The 23,545-nt window shown below is 50.0% G+C and overlaps 1 protein-coding gene across 1 annotated transcript in view; it reads right to left on the bottom strand.

The window, feature by feature from the left end:
- Nucleotides 1–3,456: 3,456 nt before the first annotated feature.
- KLHL22 (kelch-like family member 22) overlaps nt 3,457–23,545 on the bottom strand; it is a 49,278-nt gene continuing 29,189 nt past the window's right edge. Inside the window, exons 6-8 of the mRNA XM_011959174.1 lie at nt 20,096–20,288; nt 8,352–8,585; nt 3,457–4,384 (exon numbers count right to left, since the gene is read on the bottom strand). Of these exons, the coding sequence (XP_011814564.1) occupies nt 4,019–4,384; nt 8,352–8,585; nt 20,096–20,288 (793 nt within the window). The 3' untranslated portion in view covers nt 3,457–4,018. The remainder of the gene's footprint in view (nt 4,385–8,351; nt 8,586–20,095; nt 20,289–23,545) is intronic.

Consider the following 23,545-nt stretch of genomic DNA (forward strand, 5'->3'; position numbering starts at 1 on the left):
CCGTCCGCTCCCGAAACCTCTACCGAAGCAGCCGCCCCTGCGCGCCCACTGCGTAGCCAGGCCCGGGACGGGAAGGCGGATGGGGGACACGGCCGCGACTCCGCAAGCCCACCCCCACCCCCAGAGCCTCGGAACCGGCCAAGGGAGTGAGGCCCTCAGACAGCCCAGGTCGAGGCCGAAAGCCAACTCCACAGCACCCCACCGCGAAGTCCTTGCAGTGCTGAGATGTGCGGTCAGCTCCCCCTGCGCACTCCTGCGCACTCAAAGCTCGCAAGGGGCGGACCGAGCAGGATGATTGAGGCCTGTGGTAGACTGGGTCCGGACCCGAGGCCTGGGGGAAGGGGTCTCCGTAGGGACGGATGGGAGAGATGCAGAGGAGGTAGAATGGCCCGGCTGTGGACTGCGGTAGGAAGAAGTAGACAGAAGGAGACCCCCGGGATGGAAACCTTGCAATCCTAGTTGAGGAATGAAGGGGGCTCGGGGAGCCTGGGCGGTGGGTTCTGCTGGCTGTCGGATTTCCAGGAGAGGTTGGGGCTGGAGTGGGAACTCCTGCATCAGGCAAGGTGGGTAACAGCACAAAGCAGAGGGAAGATATGGGAAGGGAGCAAGACAGAGGCACAGGCCCTAGCGAGCCAGCGGGGAAGCTGGACTTGGACTGGGAAGCAGCAGGGTGCAGGTCCCCGGGGGGCAACTGGGGCAGACCCACTCTCAGGTCCAAGGAGTTGGGAGGTTGGGCAGGGAGCACAAATGTCCCGTGTGTATCCCAGTCCTAGCGAGGATGTCTTTTGGGGACTTGAGAGCTGGCTGAAGGCCTGAGCAGGGAGAGGGCACCTGTGTTCTTTGGGGAGCAGGCCACATGCGGCCCACAGGCTCACTGAGGAAGGGCAGGCAGACTCTCTCCAGGTGTGGCCAGATAGCCATGAAAGGTGGGGCTGGAGAAGGGGACTTGGAGGAGGAGCCACTGAAAGGCCCAAGGCCACCGGCATCACCAGGCTGGTACAGGCAGAGAGTGGGATGGGGAAGAGCAGGCTCCTCACTCAGCCATGTTGGTGCACGAGGGCGGTGGGGTGGGCTGAAAGAGAAGTGGAACCAGTGTGGACACAAATGCAACAACTTGGGGACAAATAAACAGGCCAACCACTTCTGGGCAGCTCAGCCTGGGCACAGCCCTGACCTCAGCAGTGCCCTCCCAGTGCTGGGGCCCCTCCCACGGAGGATCCAGATTACTGCTCCCAATAAAGGCCAGCAGAGGTCCCAGTGGCTGCAGGGTCTATCCCAGCCCAGCTCCCGGCTTTAGAGGCACTGACCCCCTGGGCTGGAGGGGACACTCACCTCAGCTGGATGGAGGTCATGAACAGGCATATCAAATTCCATCACCTTTCTCCTTCCCCCAGACCTGTTCCCACCCCCATGTGCCATCTCTGTACAGGAAGGGCACCACCTGGATGGTGCCCCCCCAATCCCTCAGGACCTCCTAAATGTCTCAGATCTCTGCCCACCCCTGTCTGTCACCCAGAGTAGTCTTTTTAATCTCACATGTGGCTATCCACCAATGCTCTCAAGACAAGGATCGTCCCCAGCCTCACCTCATGACCCGGCGCATACATCCCTTGCAGTGGATGGCAACTTTGGGTGTCATGGGCAGAGCCCTCATTTGTCCCAGCCACCACTGCACCCCTAGGGGAAGACTAAGAAGTATGGGAGGAATGAAGGATCATCCACGTGGCACCAGGATGTAGAAGGAACCCATAGACAATTGACCACCACACAGGCAAACTGCTGGAGCCTGGAGACCTGGACTGCTGGCTTTGGCCAGGATGACTGCCAGAAGGAAGTGGACCTTGAAGGCTGAGGAGGGTTTTGCATGAAAGCGGGGACCAGGAGCCTAGCCACACTGGAGAGCACAAGTTGGGCTGCCTCAGCTCAGGGGTATGAGATGTAGCCCTTAGAAACCCAGCTACGCCCCAAGGCCGACATTGGCAGGGCCAGGCTGCGCCCAATTCCAAGGCACTCTCCACTCCTCCCCAGGCTGTGCAGGACCTCAGTGAGCCCTTCCTGCTCCTGCAGACCAGAGGCCTCCTGCAAACCTGTGGCTGTGGCTGGTGGCTCAGGTGAGATGGTGCCAGCCAGCATGGTGTCAGAACACACTGGAGAGTGGTGGGGCATGTCTGGTGCTCCTTTCCAGAAACCTCTGAGGTCTGCAGGATCTACTGCCCTCACCTGCCAGGTGGTAGCAGAGATACAGGAAGTGCTGGGTCTGAGACCCACAGAGTGGGGTTCCTACTCTGAACCCCACGCTCTTGCGCCTCACCCTCGGGAGAAGGGAGATGACACTGGAGTGTGCAGCCATCCTGCCCCACCGGGGCTCAACACCGGGTCTGCTACCCTAAGGCGATGTCATGTTTCCTCAGGGGTACTCAGGGCCCAGGACAGTGAGGAAGGTCTTCAGGTCTCACACACACACCCACATACCACAGCCCTGGGGGCACAGGCCAACTCCAAGGGATTTGCCTCTACCCTCAAGAATCCTTGGGGTATCCATTTAGGAGAGCCCAGAGTGATTGATGGTCCCCCCTCCCCATCCCCTCTCCTCCCATCAAGCAGCACACCACCCCCTTCTCTTCTGGGACAGGATGCCAGCAAGAACACATGGCTGTCCCCATGCTCTGCCCAGTCAACTGGGAGAGGATGGGGCCTTGGCAAGTTACAGCCCTGTCTGCGGGATGCCTCTGGGCACAAGGCCCATAGTAGGAGTCTGCAGGTGCAGACCCTGTAAGGGCATCTGGATGGAAGAAAGCTTCGTGTGGTGCAGCCCTGTGGTCAGGCTGGTGTGGACTCACAGCCCATCTATGCAGGGTGCAGGCTAAGCCTGGTGGTCTCAAGAGGGCAAGAAAAGCACCGGGACAGGTGAAAAGGGGAGGGTCCCAGCTGCTGTGCCAGTGTGGTCCTTGAGACTGGGTGTCTAAGGGTTACCTGGCAAACCTGTAGCACCTGCAGATCCCCTCCCCAGCACACTCAGCTTTAGGAGGTTGGGAGGAGCCGGGCACAGGCCAGAGGGGCCACCCTCCATGCCCCTGTGATGCTGCCCCGCTCCCAGGTGCTGAGGCTCTGGTTCCCTGACCCTCTCAGGCTGAGAGACTCCTAACTGGAGCTGAACTGAAACTCTGCGTGCTGCCCTGGTTGGGAGACAATTTCCACACCAGAAAAGACACTCAAGTGGGCTGCACAACCACCTGTCACCAGACCAGGGCAAGTTCCAGCTTTCCCACTGACTGCCCTGTTAGCTTGTGGAGTTCACTGTGCTTCCCTCTCAGGCAGGGTCTTCCTAGTGCCACTTGGCTTCTAGCCTGGGCTTCCACAGCCTCCCAGATGGTGGCTCTGACCCCAGAAGCCACACTTCCCAGGGATGCATCTTGGATGCACTGTGGAAAGGAACTGAGGCTGTGGCTACAGAAAAACAGTTAACACCTTCTGTAAGATGCTTTATTTCATTGATCAACAACATGGGGTCTGAAAACCCAGCAGGAGAGGTCTTTTTATCACAGAGTCAGTCCCAGGAGAGCTGATGCATCTCTGCTCCTCTGCCTCTCAGGAGCTCTCATCCTCCAACCCCAGCTGCTCCCACAGCCCCACCCCATTCACAGAAAGAGGGCTGCCACGTACGTACCTCAGCCCCCCTGCCCAGGCTGTCAGCTCCCAGGTCCCTTTGGATAAGGACTGATCTAGGCAGGGAGGAGAGAGAAGGCCAACCCCTCCAGGGCTCACTGAGGAAGACCAAAGCCTTTCAGAAGCATTTCCTGCTGTGATGTAATCCACAGGCCGGGATCTGCACGGCCCTGAGATGCCTGCGGCAGGCTGGCCAAGGGGCTGGTGTGAAGAAAGAGGGCAGGGCCCCCAAGCTGTGGCCAACAGGGGCAGGGGGCCCTGCCCTGGAGTAAAGTGCTGTGGCCTAGGCTGCGTGGGTTTCACTGCCCTGCAGTCCCAGCCTCCCTTCCCTCTGACACCAGGCATGGGAAGTCTAGTCCTCACTGGAGTTGTCAAACTCCTCCCAGTCAGACACACTCATCACCTCAGAGGCAAAGTCCGGGTCGGCCTGGCTGCGGTCAGGGGTACCGCGGGGCGGCTCAAGGAGCAGGGAGCGAGGCAAGGTGAGCACACAGGCCGCCAGGCCTGAGATGGAGTTGTCCAGCTGGGGCCCCTCCTCCCAGCAGTCCTTCTCCACATCGTAAATGTGCACGTAGCCCGTGCGGCTGCCACGGTTGTGTGAACGGCCACCTAGCACATAGATCCTGTTGTCCAGCACGGCAATGCCAGGCTCACCATGCCCAGCAGGGAGTGGGCAGACGGAAGACCACTGTCCAGACGTGCAGCTGTAGCAGGCCACCTGCAAAGCCAAGGCCAGAATAAAGCCCAGCACCTGCTGGGACAAGGCTGCCAGCTCCCCTACAAGCCCACTGACCAAGGTGGCCACAGTTACCCACCATTCCGACAGGTCAGACCCCCTGGAAGGATGGCACAGGGCCAGTGTTGAAACATCCTGCCTATGGGCCAGGCTGCTGCTGTCTCACTCAGGGATGGCTGAGTCTGCAGGAGCCTGTCTTTTGGGCCCTCCCCTAGAATGATCCGATTCCCTCTGGCTTTGCTCGAGCCCAGCCCTTCCTTCAGGCCACCTGGCCCTAAGCCAGTCTCTGCCCTCAGGTGTGTGGCTATGCCCCCATCAGCATCTGGTCGTTCCCCATGTCTGAGGGCACTGCTTCTCTCCCCTCCAGGAAACTGCCTGAGAAACAGGGACTCCACTGAAATGTCCTCAGCCTCACCTGCAGCACTCAACACAGGCAGCAGGACAGGGGGAGGAGACAGAAAGTGGAAGTAATTCCTTGCGGAGTAATCAACATCAACATTCTCTTGTCTTCAAAATTGTCCAAAACAGTAAACAAAGACATGGAAAAATGTTCAACCTACTAGTAATTGAAGAAATGCAAAATCAAAACATCAGAGACAAATTTTCCAACTATTAACTAGCAACCACTGCAGAGAAGAAAAATCACAAAACCCAGTGCTGGTGAGGGTGTGGTAAAGCCATACTACTATGTATCTGTCTGACATGCCAGAAAAGGAATTTGGCAATAAGTATTAAGAGCCATGAAAATCTTATCTTCTTGACTGATTAGCCGTTTTTGGTTTTCTAGCTATGGTGGGCAGAATAGTGGCCCCCAAAGATTTCTAGTTCCTAATCTCCAGAATATGCTACCTTAAGTGGCCACAGGGGCTTTGCAGATAGGATCGAGGGTGTGAGAATACAGAAAAAAAAAAAAAAAAAAAAAAAAGAGTTAAGGGTGCAGATCCTGAGATGAGGCAGTTTTCCTGGATTTTCCAGGTGACCCATCCAATTGCATGAGCCCTTAAAAGTGGAAGGGGAGAGGCTGGGCACAGTGGCTCACACCTGTAATCCCGGCACTTTGGGAGGCCAAGGTGGGCGGATCACAAGGTCAAGAGATCGAAACCATCCTGGCCAACATGGTGAAACCCCATCTCTACTAAAAATACCAAAATCAGCTGGGCGTGGTGGCACGTCCCTATAACCCCAGCTACTCAGGAGGCTGAGGCAGGAGAATCACTTGAACCTGGGAGGCGAAGGGTGCAGTAAGCCAAGAGCACCACGGCACTCCAGCCTGGTGACAGAGCAAGAAAAAAAAAAAAAAAAAAAAAAGTAGAAAGGGGGTGGTGGCTCACGCCTGTAATCCCAGCACTTTGGGAGGCTGAGGTGCATGGATCACCTGAGGTCAGGAGTTTGAGACGAGCCTGGCCGACATGGCAAAACTCCATCTACTAAAAACACAAAGATTAGCTAGGTGTGGTGGCGGTCCTCCCAGCTACTCAGGAGGCTGAGGCAGGAGAATCACCTAAACCCAGGAGGCAGAGGTTGCAGTTAGCTGAGATTGCACCACTGACCCCCAGCCTGGGTGACAGACCAAGACTTCATCTCAAAAGAAAGGAAGGGTAAAGCCAGACAAGAAAGCTGAGAAGTGAGGAGGACTCAACCTGCCATTGCTGGCTTTGAAGATGAAGCACCCTGAAGCCAGGAAAAGTGGGGACCTTTAGAAGCCAAGAAGGCCCTCAGCTGACAGCTAGCAAGGAAATGGGACTGCAACTGCCAGTTGAATTCTTCTAACCACCTGGGTGAGCAAGGAGGCAGATCCCCACCAGGGTCTCCACAAAGGAAAGATGCCCTGACCACACCCTGGTTTTAGCCTGGCAAGGCCCTGTCAGAGGACTTGTGAATGCAGAATACATTTATCTTAAGTTGCTAAGTTTGTGGTGATAGGTTACTGCAGCAATAGAAAACGAATGTGCTGGTCCAGAGGATCTCACAAGCAGAGGGCCTGTTAAAACCCAGATTGCCAAGCCCCACCCTCAGGGCTTCTGAATCAGTGGGTCTGAGGTGCTTCATCACACAGCGTTCCCAGGTGACGCAGACTCTGTTAGTCTGAGAATCACACTTTGAGAACTGTGGCATGAACCTAAGGAAATAATCTAAAATACTTGAAAAGTCCAACAAAGCAACTGTTACTTGTCATGTTATTTGGAATAGTTAAAACTCAGACACAAGAGGGGATTATGAAGATTGAGTGTTAAACTGGAAAATGCCCAGGGCAAAAGTCACTGAGAGAAGCAGAATGGGATATGGGATGCTCCTTTTTGTTTGTTTGTTTGTTTGAGACAAGGTCTCGCTCTGTCGCCCAGGCTGGAGTGCGGTGGCACCATCACTGAGGTTCACTGCAGCCTCAATCTCCTGGGCTCAGGTGATTCTCTCTCAGCCTCCCAAGTAGCTGGGACCACAGGTGCAAGCCATCATGCCCGACTAATTTTTTTTGTATTTTTAGTAGAGATGGGGTTTCACCATGTTGCCCAGGCTGGTATCAATGCCTGGACTCAAGCCATCCACCTGCCTTGGCTTCCCGAAGTGCAGGGATTACAGGCGTGAGCCACAGTGCCCAGCTCAGAATGGGATGCTCTTTGACTACAATCAGGCAGAAAACATACACGGTCAATACTGAAAATGGTCATATGGAAAAACAGCGCTGCAGGGGCCTGATTATAAATGCTTTTCCTCACCCTTCTCTTTTTTTTTTTTCTTTTTTTGAGACGGAGTCTTGCTCTGTTGCCCAGGCTGGGGTGCAGTTGTGCGATCTCGGCTCACTGCAACCTCCGCCTCCCGGGTTCCAGTGATTCTCCTGCCTCAGCCTTCCTAAGTAACTAGGATTATAGGCGCCCACCAGCGCACCTTGCTAATTTTTGTATTTTTAAAAGAGATGGGGTTTCACCATCTTGGCCAAGCTGGTCTTGAACGCCTGACCTAGTGATCCACCCGCCTCGGCCTCCCAAAGTGCTGCAATTACAGGCGTGAGCCACCGTGCCTGGCCACCCATCTCTATTTTTTAAAGGTCCTGCAATGTGGTTATATTAACTTTATAATAAAAGTTTTATTCTTTGTTTTGTTTTGTTTTTAATAGAGACAGGGTCTCATTCTGTCACCGAGGCTGGGGAACAGCAGTGTGATCATAGCTCAATGAAGCCTCCAACTGCCGGGCTGAAACGATCCTCCCATCTCAGCCTCCTGAGTAGCTGGGACTACAGGTATGTGCCGCCAGCCTGACTCTAAAAGTTGTTTTTTTTTTTTTTTGAGACAAGACCTGGCTCTGTCACCTAGGCTGGAGTACAGTGGCATGGTCTCAGCTTACTGCAACCTCTGCCTCCTGGGCTCAAGCCATCCATCCCCCCACCTCAGCCTCCCAAGTAGCTGAGATTACAGGCATGCACCACCACACCTGGCTAATTTTTGTATTTTTGTAGAGATGGGGTTTCAACATGTTGCCCAGGCTGGTCTCAATCTCCTGAGCTCAAGCGATCCTCTCACCATGGCTTCTCAAACTGCTTGGATTACAGGCATGTGCCATCACATCCAGCCTAAAAGTTTTTAAGAATAATAAGCAAAAGTAGATGTGTATGTGTATGATACTGTCATGGTGACATTTGTCCAAACCTATAGAATGTACCAAGAGTGAACACTGTGGACTCTGGTTGATGGTGACGCATCAATGCAGTTTCTACAACTGTGACATATCCACCCCTGTGGAGGGAGAGGTCTGCAGTGGGGAGGCTGTACGTGTATGCGGGGAAAAAGGGGTGTATGGAAACTGTACCTTCCACTTAATTTTGCTGTGAACCTAAGACTGCTTTGAAAAATAGTCTATTTTAAAAAGGCACATGTTTCAATTACATTTTCCATCAACAACAACTGAGAGGGTTGGGAATGATGACGGGTGTGGACAGCCCCCGGCCCCACTCACCTGGTGCACATCCCTCCTGTATCCGGCATCGTTGTTGCTGCCCCCGATCACATACAGCTTGTTGAGGAGGGTTGCCATGCCGTGCCAGGCACGCCGCACAGGCCCATCAGCCAGTGTGTGCCAAGTATTGCTGCCTGGGTCGTAGCAGTGTGTCTCTTTCAGGTAATCCTCCCCTCTGCGGCCGCAGGTGATATACATCTTCCCCTCCAGCGTCGCGCCTGCGTGGGCATACACCTGTGTGGAGCCACCAGGAGAAATGGCGTGAGAGGCCAGTGAGGAAGGGTGACTGGGTACTCTGTCAAGGCCAATCACCACCCCACACCTGCCTGACAACACTGTGAGGCTGCACCACTTCCCACTTACTCCTCACATACAGACAAGAATCCTCCCTCGATTCTCACGGGACATACTGTCTTGGTCACTGACCTCTAACCTCTTCCCAATAGGGGATACATCTATAGATTCAGAGATGAACTGTAACCTTTGTCTTTCCTTTGCCCCTAAAGTCAACATCTACATGGGGGAACTCCAAGAAAATAACAGCATTTTTTTCAAGCCAGTCTGGGAGAAGCCACAGAACCCTGGGGACTGCTGACCTGCCCTCAGTGGCCTGCACCCCTCCCCCACTCCCACTGGACATGCAATCCTCCGGGCCTGCTGACCCTGCTTTCAAAATCTGTTTGTAAATAATATCTGACATCAAACTCATGATGTGGGGAGAAAAATACACATGGCTCTGGATTCTGGTCCTGAATCTTTTGTGGGCTTTTTACCTTCCTTCTGATGGGCTATCTCTACAGGCCTGGCCTGCCCCCATCGCGGGAACCTCTTACCTTGGCCCCAAGGTAAGAGAACCCACCCCTCACACCCAGCAGGCCAACAGAAGGCCCCAAGGCTAGGCCCTGGGTGTTTTGAGGGTAGAGGAGCCCTCAGGGTGTGCAGCCTCCAGAGCTATGTCACTGGGCAAGTCACTAACACTGAGGCCATGCGGGTGACAAAACAAGAGTCTAGAGAGGTGGACAAAGCAGTGGGGAGGAAGAAAACACACCAAGGGTTTGGTTTGGGTCTTTTCCTATCACCAGTAAGGGTCTGGGGGGGGTTTCCTTTTTTTTTTTTTGAGACGGAGTCTCGCTCTGTCACCAGGCTGGAGTGCTGTGGCATGATCTCGGCTCACTGCAACCTCTGACTCCCTGGTTCAAATGATTCTCCTGCCTCAGCCTCCCAAGTAGCTGGGATTACAGGCATGCGCCACCAAGCCCAGTGAATTTTTGTATTTTTAGTAGAGACGGGGTTTCACCATGTTGGCCAGGATGGTCTCGATTTCCTGACCTCATGATCTGCCTGCCTCAGCCTCCCAAAGTGCTAGGATTATAGGCATGAGCCACCACACCCAGCTGAGGTTTTTCTTTTTAATTAAACTTTTAATTTTGAGATAAGTGTAGAGTAACGTGTAGTTGGAAGTAACAATACAGAGGTCTCATGTGCCTTCCTTCCCCAATGGTAAGAGCCTGTGTCACTATATCACAGTGTCACCAGGATGCTGACGTGGACACAGCCACCAGGATCCCAAGGGGCTGCCCTTTAGGGTGACACCCATTCACCTCCCTTACCCTAATCCCTTCCTTAAGCCCTGAAAACCACCAATCTCTTCTCTATTTTTACCATTTTGTAACTTCAAGAGTGTTGTCTGAATTAAATTGGTATACAACCTTCTGACGTTGGCTTTCTACCCCAACCCAGGTTCTACCAAGTTATTGCACGTACAGGTTGAGTAAATCCAAAATCTGAGACTTTTTGAGCACATACATGACACTCAAACGAAATGCATTTCAGACTTTTGGATAAGAAATGCTAAAGCAGTAACTATAATGCAAAGATTCCAAAATCTGAAAAAATCTGACATCCAAAACACTTCTGGTCCCCAGCATTTCAGATAAGGGGTATTCAACATGTACCAACAGTTAGTTCCTTTTTTATTGCTGAGTAGTATTCCATGTGTATCTACCACAGCTTGTTTAACCATTCTCTGTTGAAAACATCTGATTCATTTCCAGTTTCTGGCTATTACCAATAAAGCTACTATTAATATTCACGTACAGATAAGTTTTTTTAAATTTTTTATTTTTTGAGACAGGGTCTTGGTCTATTGCCCATGCTGCAGTATAGTGGCACAATCTTGGCTCATTGCAACTTCTGCCTCCTGGGTTCAAGCAATTCTCATGCCTCAGCCTCCCGAGTAGCTGGGATTACAGGCACGCATCACCATGCCTGGCTAACGTATACAGAGTAGTTTTCATTTCTCTGGGATAAACACCCAGGATGGTAACTGCTGGGTCACATGATAGTTGGAAGAACTGCCAGATCTGTTTTCCAGAGTGGCTGTACCATTTCACATTCCTATCAGCAATGCATGAGCATAGTTTCCCTGCACAGTCACCAGTATTTTGTAGTCACTACTTTTTATTTTAGTCATCCTGAGGTAGTTCTCTCACTGTGGCTTTAATCTGCATTTCCCTAATAGCTAATAATGTTACAAATCTCCTTATATGCTTATTTGCCATCTGTATATCCTCTTCAGTGAAATGTTTCAACTCTTTTGCCTTCTTTTTTTTTTTTGAGACAGAGTCTCGCTCTGTCGCCCAGGCTGGAGTGCAGTGGCATGATCTCGGCTCACTGCAAGCTCTGTCTCCTGGGTTCATGCCATTCTCCTGCCTCAGCCTCCCAAGTGGCTGGGACTACAAGGCGTCTACCACCACACCCAGCTAATGTTTTGTATTTTTAGTAGAGACGGGGTTTCACTGTGTTAGCCAGGATGGTCTCAATCTCCTGACCTCGTGATCCACCCGCCTCGGCCTCTCAAAGCGCTGGGATTACAGGTGTGAGTCACCGTGCCCAGCTTCTTTTGCCCTCTTTCTAATGGGGTTATTTGCAGTATTTTGCCAAGGTTTTGTTTTGTTTTGAGATAGAGTCTCACTCTGTCGCTCAGGTTGGAGTGCACTATCTTGGCTCACTGCAACCTCCACCTCCCAGGTTCAAGCGATTCTCCTGCCTCAGCCTCCCAAGTAGCTGGGATTACAGGCGTGTGCCACTGCGCCCGACTAATTTTTGTATTTTTAGTAGACATGGGGATTCACCATGTTGGCCAGGCTGGTCTCGAACTCCTGACCTCGTGATCTACCCACTTTGGCCTTTCAAAGTGTTGGGATCACAGGTGTGAGTCACCGCATCTGGCCTTTCATTGAGTTTTAAGAGTTGTTTATATATGTATTTATTTAATACTAGTCCTTTGTCAGATAGGTGGTTTGCAAATATTTTTTAATTTTGATGAAGTCCAGCTTATCAATTTTTCTTTTTATGGCTCATACTTTTGGGGTCAAGTCTAAGAATTCCTTGCCTAGCCCTAGCTAGATCCTCAAGATTTTCTTCTGGTCATCACATCATGCGGCCACCACAGGGACCAGACCCGGACGGCTCCAGAGCCTCTGGGCCCAGGGGGTGAGGGGGTGGGGGGGTGGGCGACGGTGGCGACGCTTCGGCTCCTCCTGAGCCGCCTGCTGGCCCCGTGTCCCACTCCATCCTCACAGGCTGGGGATGGGCCCTGGTGCAGCTGTGTGGTTTCAGGAGCAGAGTTGCAGAATCCAAGGACCCATTTTGTTCTTTCTCCGCACTGCTTTATGGGAGACATTATGGCCCCCAAAGACATAATGACAAATACTCATGCTAAATCCATCCTCAATTCAATGAACTCCCTCAGGAAAAGCAATACCCTGTGATGTGACATTGAGAGTAGAGCACAAAGACTTCCTTGCCCATTGGATTGTGCTGGTTGCCTGTAGTGATCACTTCTGTGCCATGTTCACTAGTGAGCTTTCACAGAAGGGGAAACCTTATGTTGACATCCAAGGTTTGACTGCCTCTACCATGGAAATTTTATCGGACTTTGTGCACACAGAAACAGTACATGTGACAGTAGAGAATGCACAAGAACTGCTTCCTGCAACCTGTCTGCTTCAGTTGAAAGGTGTGAAACAAGCCTGTTGTGAGTTCTTAGTCAGTTGGACCCTTCTAATTGCCTGGGTTATTAGGGATTTTGCTAGAACCCCAACTGTGTTGACCTGATGCAAGCAGCCAGAAGCATTTTCCTGAAGTGGTATAGCATGAAGAGTTCACTCTTCTGAGTCAAGGAGGGGTGGAAAAGCTAATCAAGTGCAATGAAATTCAGGTGGATTCTGAAGAGCCAGTCTTTGAGGCTGTCATCAACTGCATGAAGCATGTCAAGAAACAGCAGGAAAAACCCTTGCCTAACCTGCTACAGTATGTGCAGATGCCCCTGCTAACCCCCAGGTATATCATAGTTGTAACAGATGCTGAGCCTTTCATCCGCTGTAGTTTACAATGCAGGGATCTGGTGGATGAAGCAAAGAAGTTTCATCTGAGGCCTGAACTTCAGTGTCAGATACAGGGACCCAGGACAAGGTCTCACCTAGGAGCCAATGAAGTGCTTTTGGTGGCTGGGGGCTTTGGAAGCCAGCAGTCTCCCATTGACGTGGTAGAGAAATATGACCCTAAAACTCAGAAATGGAGCTTTTTGCCAAGCATCACTCGTAACAGACATTATGTGGCCTCAGTGTCTCTACATGACCGAATCTACATTATTGGTGGCTATGATGGCTGTTCCTGCCTTAGTTCAGTGGAATGTCTAGACTACACAGCAGATGAGGATGGGGTCTGGTATTCTGTGACCCCAATGAATGTCTGACAAGGTCTTGCTGGAGCCACCACCCGGGGAGATATGATCTATGTCTCTGGAGGCTTTGATGGAAGCAGGTGTCACACCAGTATGGAGTGGTATGATCCAAACGTTGACCAGTGGAGCATGCTGGGAGATATGCAGACATCCCAGGAAGGTGCTGGACCTATAGTGGCCAGCGGAGTGATCCACTGTCTAGGAGGATATGACGGCTTGAATATCTTAAATTCAGTTGAGAAATATACCCTCATACAGGACATCGGACTCATGTTACATCAATGGCCATCAAGTGTTCTGGTGCAGGAGTAGCCCTGCTGAATGACTATATTTATGTGGTGGGGAGATTTGATGGTACAGCCCACCTTTCTTCCATTGAAGCATACAACATTCTCACTGATTCCTGGACAACTGTCACCAATATGACCACTCTACAATGCAATGTAGGGGCCACAGTGCTTTGGGGGAGACTCTATGCAACTGCAGGATATGATGGTAATTCCCTGCTAAGTAGCATTGAATGTTATGACCCTATCATCGACAGCTGGGAAGTCATGACATCCATGGGAACCCAGCGCTCTGATGCTGGTGTGTGTTCTCCACAAGAAGTGACCATTGTTGGAGCACCATCCAGAGCTAGTGACCAGTCCAGCGGACAGTTAGTGGGAGAATCAAGAATCCTTTCCAGAATGTCTGTTTCTCACTGTGTGCACAGGGTGATTACAGGCACCAGTGCAGTGATGATTGTACTTATTTGACACATACTCCCCCTCGTCCTGGTTGTTGTTCCTGAGAAGGGTGGGTAACATACTCCAGGGAAAAGAATGTACATTGAATGGATGTGAGAGACCACATGGCCTCTCCCACTGCTTTGGGGAGCACTTTCCTGTCATTTCTAACTTACCACGTGCTTGGTGTACTATATGTATGTTGTGCCTCATACGTTGCAAAGAACTAAGGTGAGTATTGCCTACTAGATGTGGGCAATATCCAGCCTAGATGATTGGAAACATACCAATTTAAGTAAACTTGGTAAAATTCAAGTCCTTTTTTTCCAAGAACAAACATATTTTCTAATCTACAGGTAGCTAGGGGCAACACAGTTCCATTCTAGAGAGAAACAAAAGGGAAAACCCCACAAAACTTTGGGGACGAGAGAGAGACTCATCTGACACTTCTTTTGGAGGTCAGGATTTATATATCACAACTGAAGTTAGAATAAGTGAAGTAAACTGAACTGGATGGAATGTCAGTGAACTTAGAACAGCACTGAAGTATTACATAGCTTGGAAGATGGAGAAGGGCATATTATTTGAAAGATCTTTCTATTTCCCCAAGGTCTTTCGTACCTTGGGGAAATAAAAGAGTCAACAAATATTGGGATGAGAGATGACATCAATGTGGGAGTTCAGTATAACGGGATAAACTAGAAGTACCTGTGATTTTACAGTTGTCTTTTTACCTGCCAGGGCTCATCTAGCCATGGCAATGTTTGCCTTGAATGGGGGTGAAAGACTTTCTTTGTTGAATCAAATACTACTACACTATTACACTTCCACACTATTTATTTGGGGATGGGCTGGGAGTGACAGTAGCCAACTAGTTCAGCTACCTGATTACTGCCCCATTCTTTCAGAAGCACACTTCTGCCAAGGAGTGGTTTATACTGCTGTGTTTGGTACATTTAGTCTTTTTTCTGCTATAAGTTTTCCTTACCTGTCCTTTAGTGTATATTTTATTCATCACAGGACAGAATAATCAAGGACAACAAAAATCCTTTTGTTAGTTTCAGTACCTTAACTATCAACATTTCTGGGCTATCATTCAATATTCCTCTGTGTCATGGAGTGAAATTCTTGTTTTATGGGTATTGGGAGTGTGGGAATGTGATAACCTAAACAACATTTGCTCTGAAATTCCATTTTTCCCTCTTTCCCTGAATTGTATTAACCTACAGAGTTAATTTCTTTTGTATTTTTTAAAGAAAATATTAAAAATCAACAGTCTCAAAAAAAAAAAAGATTTTCTTTTTTTTCTAGAAGTTTTATGGTTTTACTTTTAACTCCATAAACCATTTTGAATTAATTTTGGTGTATGGTATGGGACTTGGGTTGATGTCCATTTTTTTGCCGATGGATGTCTAATCGCTCCAGCACTATTTGCTGAAAGATATCTTTCCTCCAATCTATTGCTTCTGCACCTTTGTCCAAAATCATGTGTAACACAACTGGGCATATTTACCCGGGTCTGTGGGTTTTCCATTCTGTTTCACTGATCTATGTGTCTAACACTCTATCCACACCACAGCTTTGATTACTGTAGCTATGTAGTAATCTTGAAATTGGGCAGATTCCTCCCATTTTATTGTTCTTTTTCAAAATTATTTGAGCTATTCTAGTTCCTTTGCCTTTATATATAAATTTCAGAATAATCTCATTTACATCTACTGTCACAAGTAAAATCAAATCAAAATAAAAAAATTACTTATTTTTAAATTTATTTTATTATTACTTTTTGAGACAGAGTCTCACTCTGTCATCCAGGCTGGAGTGCAGTGGCATAATCTTGGCTCATTGCAACCTCTGCCTCCTGGCTTCAAGCGATTCTCATGCCTCAGCCTTCCGAGTAGCTGGGATTACAGGTGGGTGGCACCACACCCAGCTAATATTTGTATTTTTAGTAGAGACGGGGTTTCACCATGTTGGCGAGGCTGGTCTTGAACTCTTGACCTCAAGTGATATACCATCCTTGGCCTTCCAAAGTGCCGGGATTACAGACGTGAGCCACTGTGCCCGGCAATAAAAAAAAATTTTAGGCTGGGTATAATGGCTCACTTCTCTAATCCCTGCACTTTGGCCAAGGCACGCAGATCACTTGAGACCAGGGTTCAAGAACAGCCTGGGCTATAAATATGGTGAAACCCTCATTGATACTAAAAATATAAATATTAGCTGGGCATGGTGGTGCTCACCTGTAATCCCAGCTACTCAGGAGGCTGAGGCAGGAGAATCACTTGAACTGGGGAAGCAGAGGTTGTAGTGAGCCAGGGTCATGCCACTTCACTCCAGCCTGGGTGACAGAGTGAGACTCTGTCTCAAAAAATAAACAAATACAAATATTTTAAAAAGCTTATTGTGCATGTAAGTGCTCACCTGTAATCCCAGCTACTCAGGAGGCTGAGGCAGGAGAATCACTTGAACTGGGGAAGCAGAGGTTGTAGTGAGCCAGGATCATGCCACTTCACTCCAGCCTGGGTGACAGAGTGAGACTCTGTCTCAAAAAATAAACAAATACAAATATTTTAAAAAGCTTATTGTGCATGTAAAAGATTTCATGAACCAAGAAACCCCAAACTGGAAGTGGTATGAAGCCCCAGTTAACAGCAGTTACAGCACAGTTTATAAAGCATGAATGAGGAAGTATATTGTTCCCTACTGTGCATAAGCTTTCTTTGTAATGCTATCACACTGTGGGAGGACAGCTTAAGTTTCAGTTACATGGCTAGAGGCAGTTGGCCTAGGGGTATATCCAAACCTCAGCTTCCATTTTCATTTTCCCTTAATAGCACAAAAAACATTCCTGAAGTTTTGATAGGAATACTAGTATTCCTGTATTAATACTATACCAATATAAGGAATACTGTATTAATATATGTATTATTAATTGGGTTGGGAAAGAACTGACATTCTTACTATTTGACTCTTCTAATCCATGGACTTGGTATGTCTCTCCATCCATTCACATCTTCTTTTATTTCTTTCATCAGTTTTTTGTAATATTCAGTGTGCCAATCCTGTGAGGTTTTTTGTTTGTTTTGAGACAGAGTCTTGCTCTGTTGCCCAGGCTGGAATGCAGTGGTGTGATCTCGGCTCACTGCAACCTCTGCTTCCCGGGTTCACGCCATTCTCCTCCTTCAACCTCCAGAGTAGCTGGGACTACAGGTGCCTGCCACCACGCCCAGCTAATTTTTGTATTTTTAATAGAGATGGGGTTTCACCATGTTGGCCAGGCTGGTCTTTAACTCCTGACCCCAGGTGATCCGCCCGCCTGGGCCTCCCAAAGTGCTGAGTTTACAGGCGTGAGCCACCGCGCCCTGCCAACATGACCTATCCTTTTTCATTCCCCAACATCTGATCCATCAGCAAGCCTGATCAGTTTACCGCCACACTACACTCTGAACCCTCCCATCTCCCTCCAGCTCCACAGCTGTGTGTCAGCACAGGTTACTGCTGCCTTCAACCCAGACCACGCGATGACCCAGGGCCAGCCTCGCTTGCTCTGCTCTTGATCCTCGCACTTTCTTTTCCTACAAGCATGCCCCATGTTTCCTCCCCTGCTCAGGAAAAGCTGTGAGCCCCTCTCCTGCCCTGGAATGTCCTTCTGTTAGACTAGGCAGATGGTTAGATATGAGCAGGGAAGTGGATTCCAGGTCGGCCTCAGCCCCTAGCATGCCCGGAAGGGACTATGACCTCTGAGACATGTTAACCACACCTGGGGTTTCTTTTTTTTTTTTGAGGCAGAGTCTTGCTCTGTCACTCAGGCTGGAGGGCGGTGGCCGGATCTCAGCTCACTGCAAGCTCCGTCTCCTGGGTTTACGCCATTCTCCTGCCTCAGCCTCCGGAGTAGCTGGGACTACAGGCGCCCGCCACCTCGCCCGGCTAGTTTTTTGTATTTTTAGTAGAGACAGGGTTTCACCATGTTAGCCAGGATGGTCTCGATCTCCTGACCTCGTGATCCGCCCGTCTCGGCCTCCCAAAGTGCTGGGATTACAGGCTTGAGCCACCGCGCCCGGCCCACACCTGGGGTTTCAAAAGCCCCAACCCCTTTCAGTTGAGCTTATCCAGCTCAAATAGGAACTAACCCCACAAGAGACTTTCCACCCCAAGGAGCCTGTGTTGTATATTTTGCCCCAGTTTTGCTTGCTTCTAAAGTAACTTTTGCTCATTGTAATGGTAAAAAACACACCTCCTCGGTGAAGATTTAAGATGCTAATGAGACATGCGATAAATGCACTAGCAAGTAGAGCCACAGTGCATGCACTGCTAAACCACCCAAACAAAACACGCTTATGAGTAACACCTCTTCCCGCCCATTTATGAATAATCATTAAGCCTCCCGTAAGGGAGGTTTCCCAGTGCCAGTTGGGGCGATCTTATTCTGGAGCAGCGTGCTCTGCCTCAGCCTTCAGAATGTACTCTCGCTTTTGCAATAAACTGCCTTACGCTTATCCTTGTTAATGCATGTCTCTTGCTTAAAGTCTTTTAACCAAAAAGACAAGAACTGAGGACACATTCCCAGTAACATTTCCTCCCTCTGTAAATGGTAGGTCTAATTGACGTCTCCTCAGGTGGACATTCCCCAAAAAGTCCCTCTAGATTCATCCTACCAGAGCCCCCTCCCTGGAAATGCTTCAGTTCAGCCCCCTCTTCATTTCACTTACCATAATTGTAACCACTTTATTGATTTGTTTGCTGGTTAAGAGTGGTTTCTCCTACAAGGCTGTAAACACCATGGAGTGGGGAGTCTTTCTCATTTCTCGTCACCACTGGATTCCCAGTGGTACTTGGTGCTTAGTAGTTGCGGAATGAATGCATGCATGAAGGAACACCAGCAGCCAGGACGCAGCTAGTTGAAAGCCAAGGCTGCCCCTCTGTGGCCAAGCTGGAGAACTGCTGCTTTCCCAGCTGCCGCAGACAAAGAAATTGCGAAGCCCCTCCCACAACACCCACCTAGGCGGCTTCCCCCATCACCCTTCCTGGAACAGAACCCAAGAGCCCTCCTTATCCGCTTGGTCTCAAGGACTTCCTGATCTTCTCCATGCAAAATCTGCTCCTTTCCCCAGGATGGGGGTAGGGAGTGTCCTTCCAAAGAGGCTTCCTTCTCCCCAAAGAAGCTGAGAGCAAGGAGCAAGTCACAGCTTGCAGCTCACAGCTGCCCAAGAGACAGAAATCTGTGTGGGCTGTGTGAATGACCTGGACAAAGAGCTGGATCCACTGAGGAGACACTAGCCCTCACCCCCTGAAGTCAAAGTCTAAGTCCCTGGGGGGATTGGGGGTCATGAGAGATACTGGAAAGAGGCTTACAAAGGCCAGAGCTCTTGCTAAACTCCCTGAGGCAGTGCAGGTAGAACCTGCCCTCCATACCATCATCTGCCTCTTGGGAATCCCCAGAGGTGTACCTGGCCCATAGCAGGTGCTCCACAAATGCTATGCCAGTACTAGCAGGGTGCATACCCTGTTCTCGGAAGCTGAGACCCAGGAAGTAGGGGGCCAGCAAGGACTGTTCCTTCCCTGGGATCGCATGTCTGGTTGTTACACCAGGCCCGAGTACCCCAAAGCCATAATATAAAAGAGAGGCACCTCCCTAAAACATCACTTTTCCACAATGAACATAATTTTAAACATCTTCAAATTGGAATAAAGGTATTATATGGGATGCACATGATTTTGTTTTCAAGTTGTCCCAATATTCAAACATAGGATTTAATATAAAAAACAAAATCTTAGAGTGTTTCTTGGCTCTGGAAGGCCCCACCCTTCAGGGGACCTAGAGGGAAGAGGTCTGAGGATAGGCCAGTGAGCTGGGCTACTGAGGGCCCTCACCTCTCTCAGGGCCCCTTCCTGTTTAACATCTCTGGAAGTGTCCCAGCTCATCTCAGCTGCACAAAGAGCAAATGTTCTATCCACATTTGAACTACAAGGTTAAAGCAGCTTGCCAGGGCCAAGGTGGTGTGACAAGGTCTCAGCATGTGAGACTCACAAGTGGGGTGCAATTCTGAGCAATGGGGTCTGGATCCTTGATGAGCCTCCCCAGGTGGGCTGGCTGAACCTCATGGGGCCTCATCAATGCATTCAATGCAGGGTCTCTGGAGAAGCATGGATTCTGCTCACTGAGCCTGTTTCCCTGACCTGGGACAGGTCTTGACACCTGGGCCTCTCACTCTTTGCACATCCTGGGGAAGGAAATTAGGCAGGAGAAGGCCCCTCTTCTTCCTTACCTCCCTCTTGAGTGGAGCCACGTATGCCCAGCAGTTGGTGGCAGGGTCATAGCGCTCCACAGCATTCAGGTCGTTGTGGTAGTCACGGCCCGCCACAGCGTAGATGTACCTGCCTACAACACACACGGACAGGTCGGCGTGCTCCTGCTGCAGGGACTGGATCTGGAACCAGCGGTTGTGCCGTGGGTCATACCTGTGCCAAGATATGAGGAAAGCACAGCACTGACTAGGCATGGAGGCTGCCCCGCAGGCTTGCACCTCTTGTTCTGGTCCCATTTCTGCTTTGCCTCGGCCCAGTGTGAACCCTCCCCAATTGCCCCACATACCAGTGCACACCGATCTACAGCCAGGCCCGCAGGCTGTTACACACCTGAGCACAGGTGCTTCCCCAAACACAGAATGGAAGGAGTGGCCAGGAGCCTTCTGTGTTTCCACCTAACTGTCCACCTGGGCTGTCCAATGGCTTTTTTTTTTTTTTTTGTGAGACTGGGTCTCTCTGTCCCCTAGGCTGAAGTGGAAGTGGAAGTGCAGTGGCACAATCATGGCTCACTGTAGCCTCGACCTCCTGGGCTTAAGTGATCCTACCACCTCAGTCTCCCGAATAGCTGGACCTAGAGGTGTGCACCACTACGCCAACATTTTTTTTTTTTTTTTGATAGAGACAAGATCTTGACATCTGTGACATATATTGTCCAGGCTGGTCTCAAACTCCTGAACTTAGGCAATCCTCCTGCCTCAGCCTCAATGGCTGTACAGAAACTTCCATCTCACTTACCTCATCTCATCGTCCACATAGCCTTGCTCCCACTCAGGAGGGCCTCTAAATACAGCCTTTCCACTGGATGGGTGTATCAGCCCCTCACTGGCCTCCTGGCCTTGAACTTCCCCCAGCACTCCATCAGGAGTGGTCTGCTCAGGCACACCCTGCACACAGCACCCATCATACCTCAAGCTTTGTCAACAGCAGCACACAAGGCTCTAGTCATCGTACTTTCACCTCCTCCCACCATGCTGCCAGCCCCGAGTTTCCTGACCTCCCCTCCACTCAAGGTCTCCCTCTCTGGGAAACTGGAAAGGGTTAGCTCCCACCCTGGACTGCAAGGGCTAAGCGTGTATGAGATTCCAGGGATCCCCCATGGGAGAAAAGGCACTGGACTCGCTGTAGCAGGCCCATGAGGGTAGAGGAGTCTGGCTAGGACCCAAGGAGGGCTCCTGGGCTGAGCACCAACAGGGAGCATGGCCTGCAGTGTGGAGCAGCGATGATCATAGAGCCATGAGGGGCCAGGACCCAGTGAGCTCAAAGCCAGTGTCTGAAGCCTCCTTGCCCAACAGCCCACAGATAGTTATAGCCTCTTTCAGACAAGTGTTTTTATTTCTCCAGAGGAAGACCTATTCCAAAGAGAACAAGTCTAACTTCAACTGGCTCACAAGACAGTAACCAAAATTTTCTTTGGCCTGTGCCCTATGCTGGTCAGTGAAAAGATCAGTTTCATCCTTTGCTCCAAAGCACAAGTTAGCTGTGCTCTGCTGCTGCTTCCTCCAGCCCCTGCAGCGTGGCCAACCCCTCCCTGCCTACCAGGAATGCAGCAAACAAGAGCCTCAGGAGGCAGGGCCAACAGAAGAGGGAACACACACCTGGGTGCCCCTGACCTGGTGTGAATCCTGGGCTCTGCCCTGTCTAGCTGGGTCTGCCTGGGCATCAGTTTTAATCTCTTGGAGTTCACTCAGTTCTGCACCTGTCCAATGAGGTGGTATCACCTGCCTAGAAAAGCTATCAAGAGGAATCACAAAAGACGAGCATGAAAAGGGTCCTTGTTAACTTGGGGGTTCTAATGGATCAGGGTTCATTTCTATATCCCTAGAACTCAGTATAGCCTTTGGCTCAGGACAGATTACGTTCTATCTGCTGAATGAATTAAACAAAGGAATAAGATTACCAGCAATGAATCATTCATTCACTCTATCAACATTCCCAGGCCTCCCACTGCGGATGGGGCACAGGGCTCAGCACTACATCCAGAGGGAGCCTCAAGAGGTCAGGACCCTGCCTTCCCCTGCAGAATGGAAACAGGCTAACCAGAGCAGTGCTCGATATAATGACAGACATTGTGAAGGAAAGGAAGGGAGGTAAGGAGATGAGTGACCTGCTAGTCAGCAGGGCCTGGGGAGGGCAGAGCTTCCTTCCAGTGATCAGGAAAGGCCTCCTGAGAAGGCAAGGTCTGAGACCTGCATGACCTGGGGCACAAGCCAGAATAAGGTCTGGCTAGGGACCAGCCGTCCAGGCTTGGGGCACAGCACTCACAGAGGCCCCGTCAACTGGCTGGGATGGTGCTGTTCACTGCCTTTCCTGTGCGCCATGCTCCTTCATGTACAAAGCTTTCCTCTCTTATGTTAATTCTGGCTCAATCAACATCTGCACCCTAAGTGTCTGCAACCAGAGTGAGATAGGACCCTCCATGTGCTTCTGTTTGCTCCTTCTCGTCTATTGTCCTAATAGCTTTTTAAGCTGAGTTCATGTGGATTTGTGGCTTCAAACTTAAAGACACACACAGGGCCGGGCACGGTGGCTCACGCCTGTAATCCCAGCACTTTGGGAGGCCGAGGCGGGTGGACCATGAGGTCAGGAGTTCAAGACCAGACTGGCCAATGTGGTGAAACCCCATCTCCACTAAAAATATAAAAAATTAGCCAGGCATGGTGGCGTGTGCCTGTAGTTCCAGCTACTCTGGAGGCTGAGGCAGGAGAATCACCTGAACTCGGGAGGCGGAAGTTGCAGCGAGCTGATATCATGCCACTGCACTCCAGCCTGGGCGACAGAACAAGCCTCCACCCCACAAAAAAAAAAAAAAAAAAAAGGACACCAACAGTGATACCATATGTCAATAATTTAGACATAGCCAAAGTTCCACTGATTTCTTATTTCCCTGTTGCGTCCTGTATCCCTCCTTCCTCTTTATTGAATTAATTTTCTACTTTATTAGAATAAGTCCTCAAGCAATATTTTTCTAATAAAAATAAGCTTTATTTTTGCAAATAAAGATATAAACAATTTTAGTTATTGCTATGGACTAGATGTTTGGATTCCCCCAAAACCCCTATGTTGAAGGCCTAACCCCCAATGTGATGCTACTGGGAGGCATGGCCTTCGAGAGGTGATCAGGTCATGAGGGTGGAGCCCCATCATGGGCTTAGTGCCCGAGACTACAGCTCTTTCTCTCCACCATGTGAGAACACAGATGGAAAGGGCCCTTACCGGGACTGAACTGGCCAAAACAATGATCTTGGACTTCCTAGTATCCAGACAGTGAGAAATAGAGGTATGTTGTCTAAGTCACTCCATCTGTAGTATTTGTTATAGCAGCTGAAACTGACTAGGAGAGTCACTTTAACTCAGATTTGTATCATCCTATTTTAAACTCAGACATGAACCCTAGAGCTGGTACAAAAATA

This window comes from Colobus angolensis, unplaced genomic scaffold, assembly GCF_000951035.1.
Source record: "Colobus angolensis palliatus isolate OR3802 unplaced genomic scaffold, Cang.pa_1.0 Scaffold484, whole genome shotgun sequence".
In the NCBI taxonomy this organism is placed as follows: Eukaryota; Metazoa; Chordata; class Mammalia; order Primates; family Cercopithecidae; genus Colobus; species Colobus angolensis.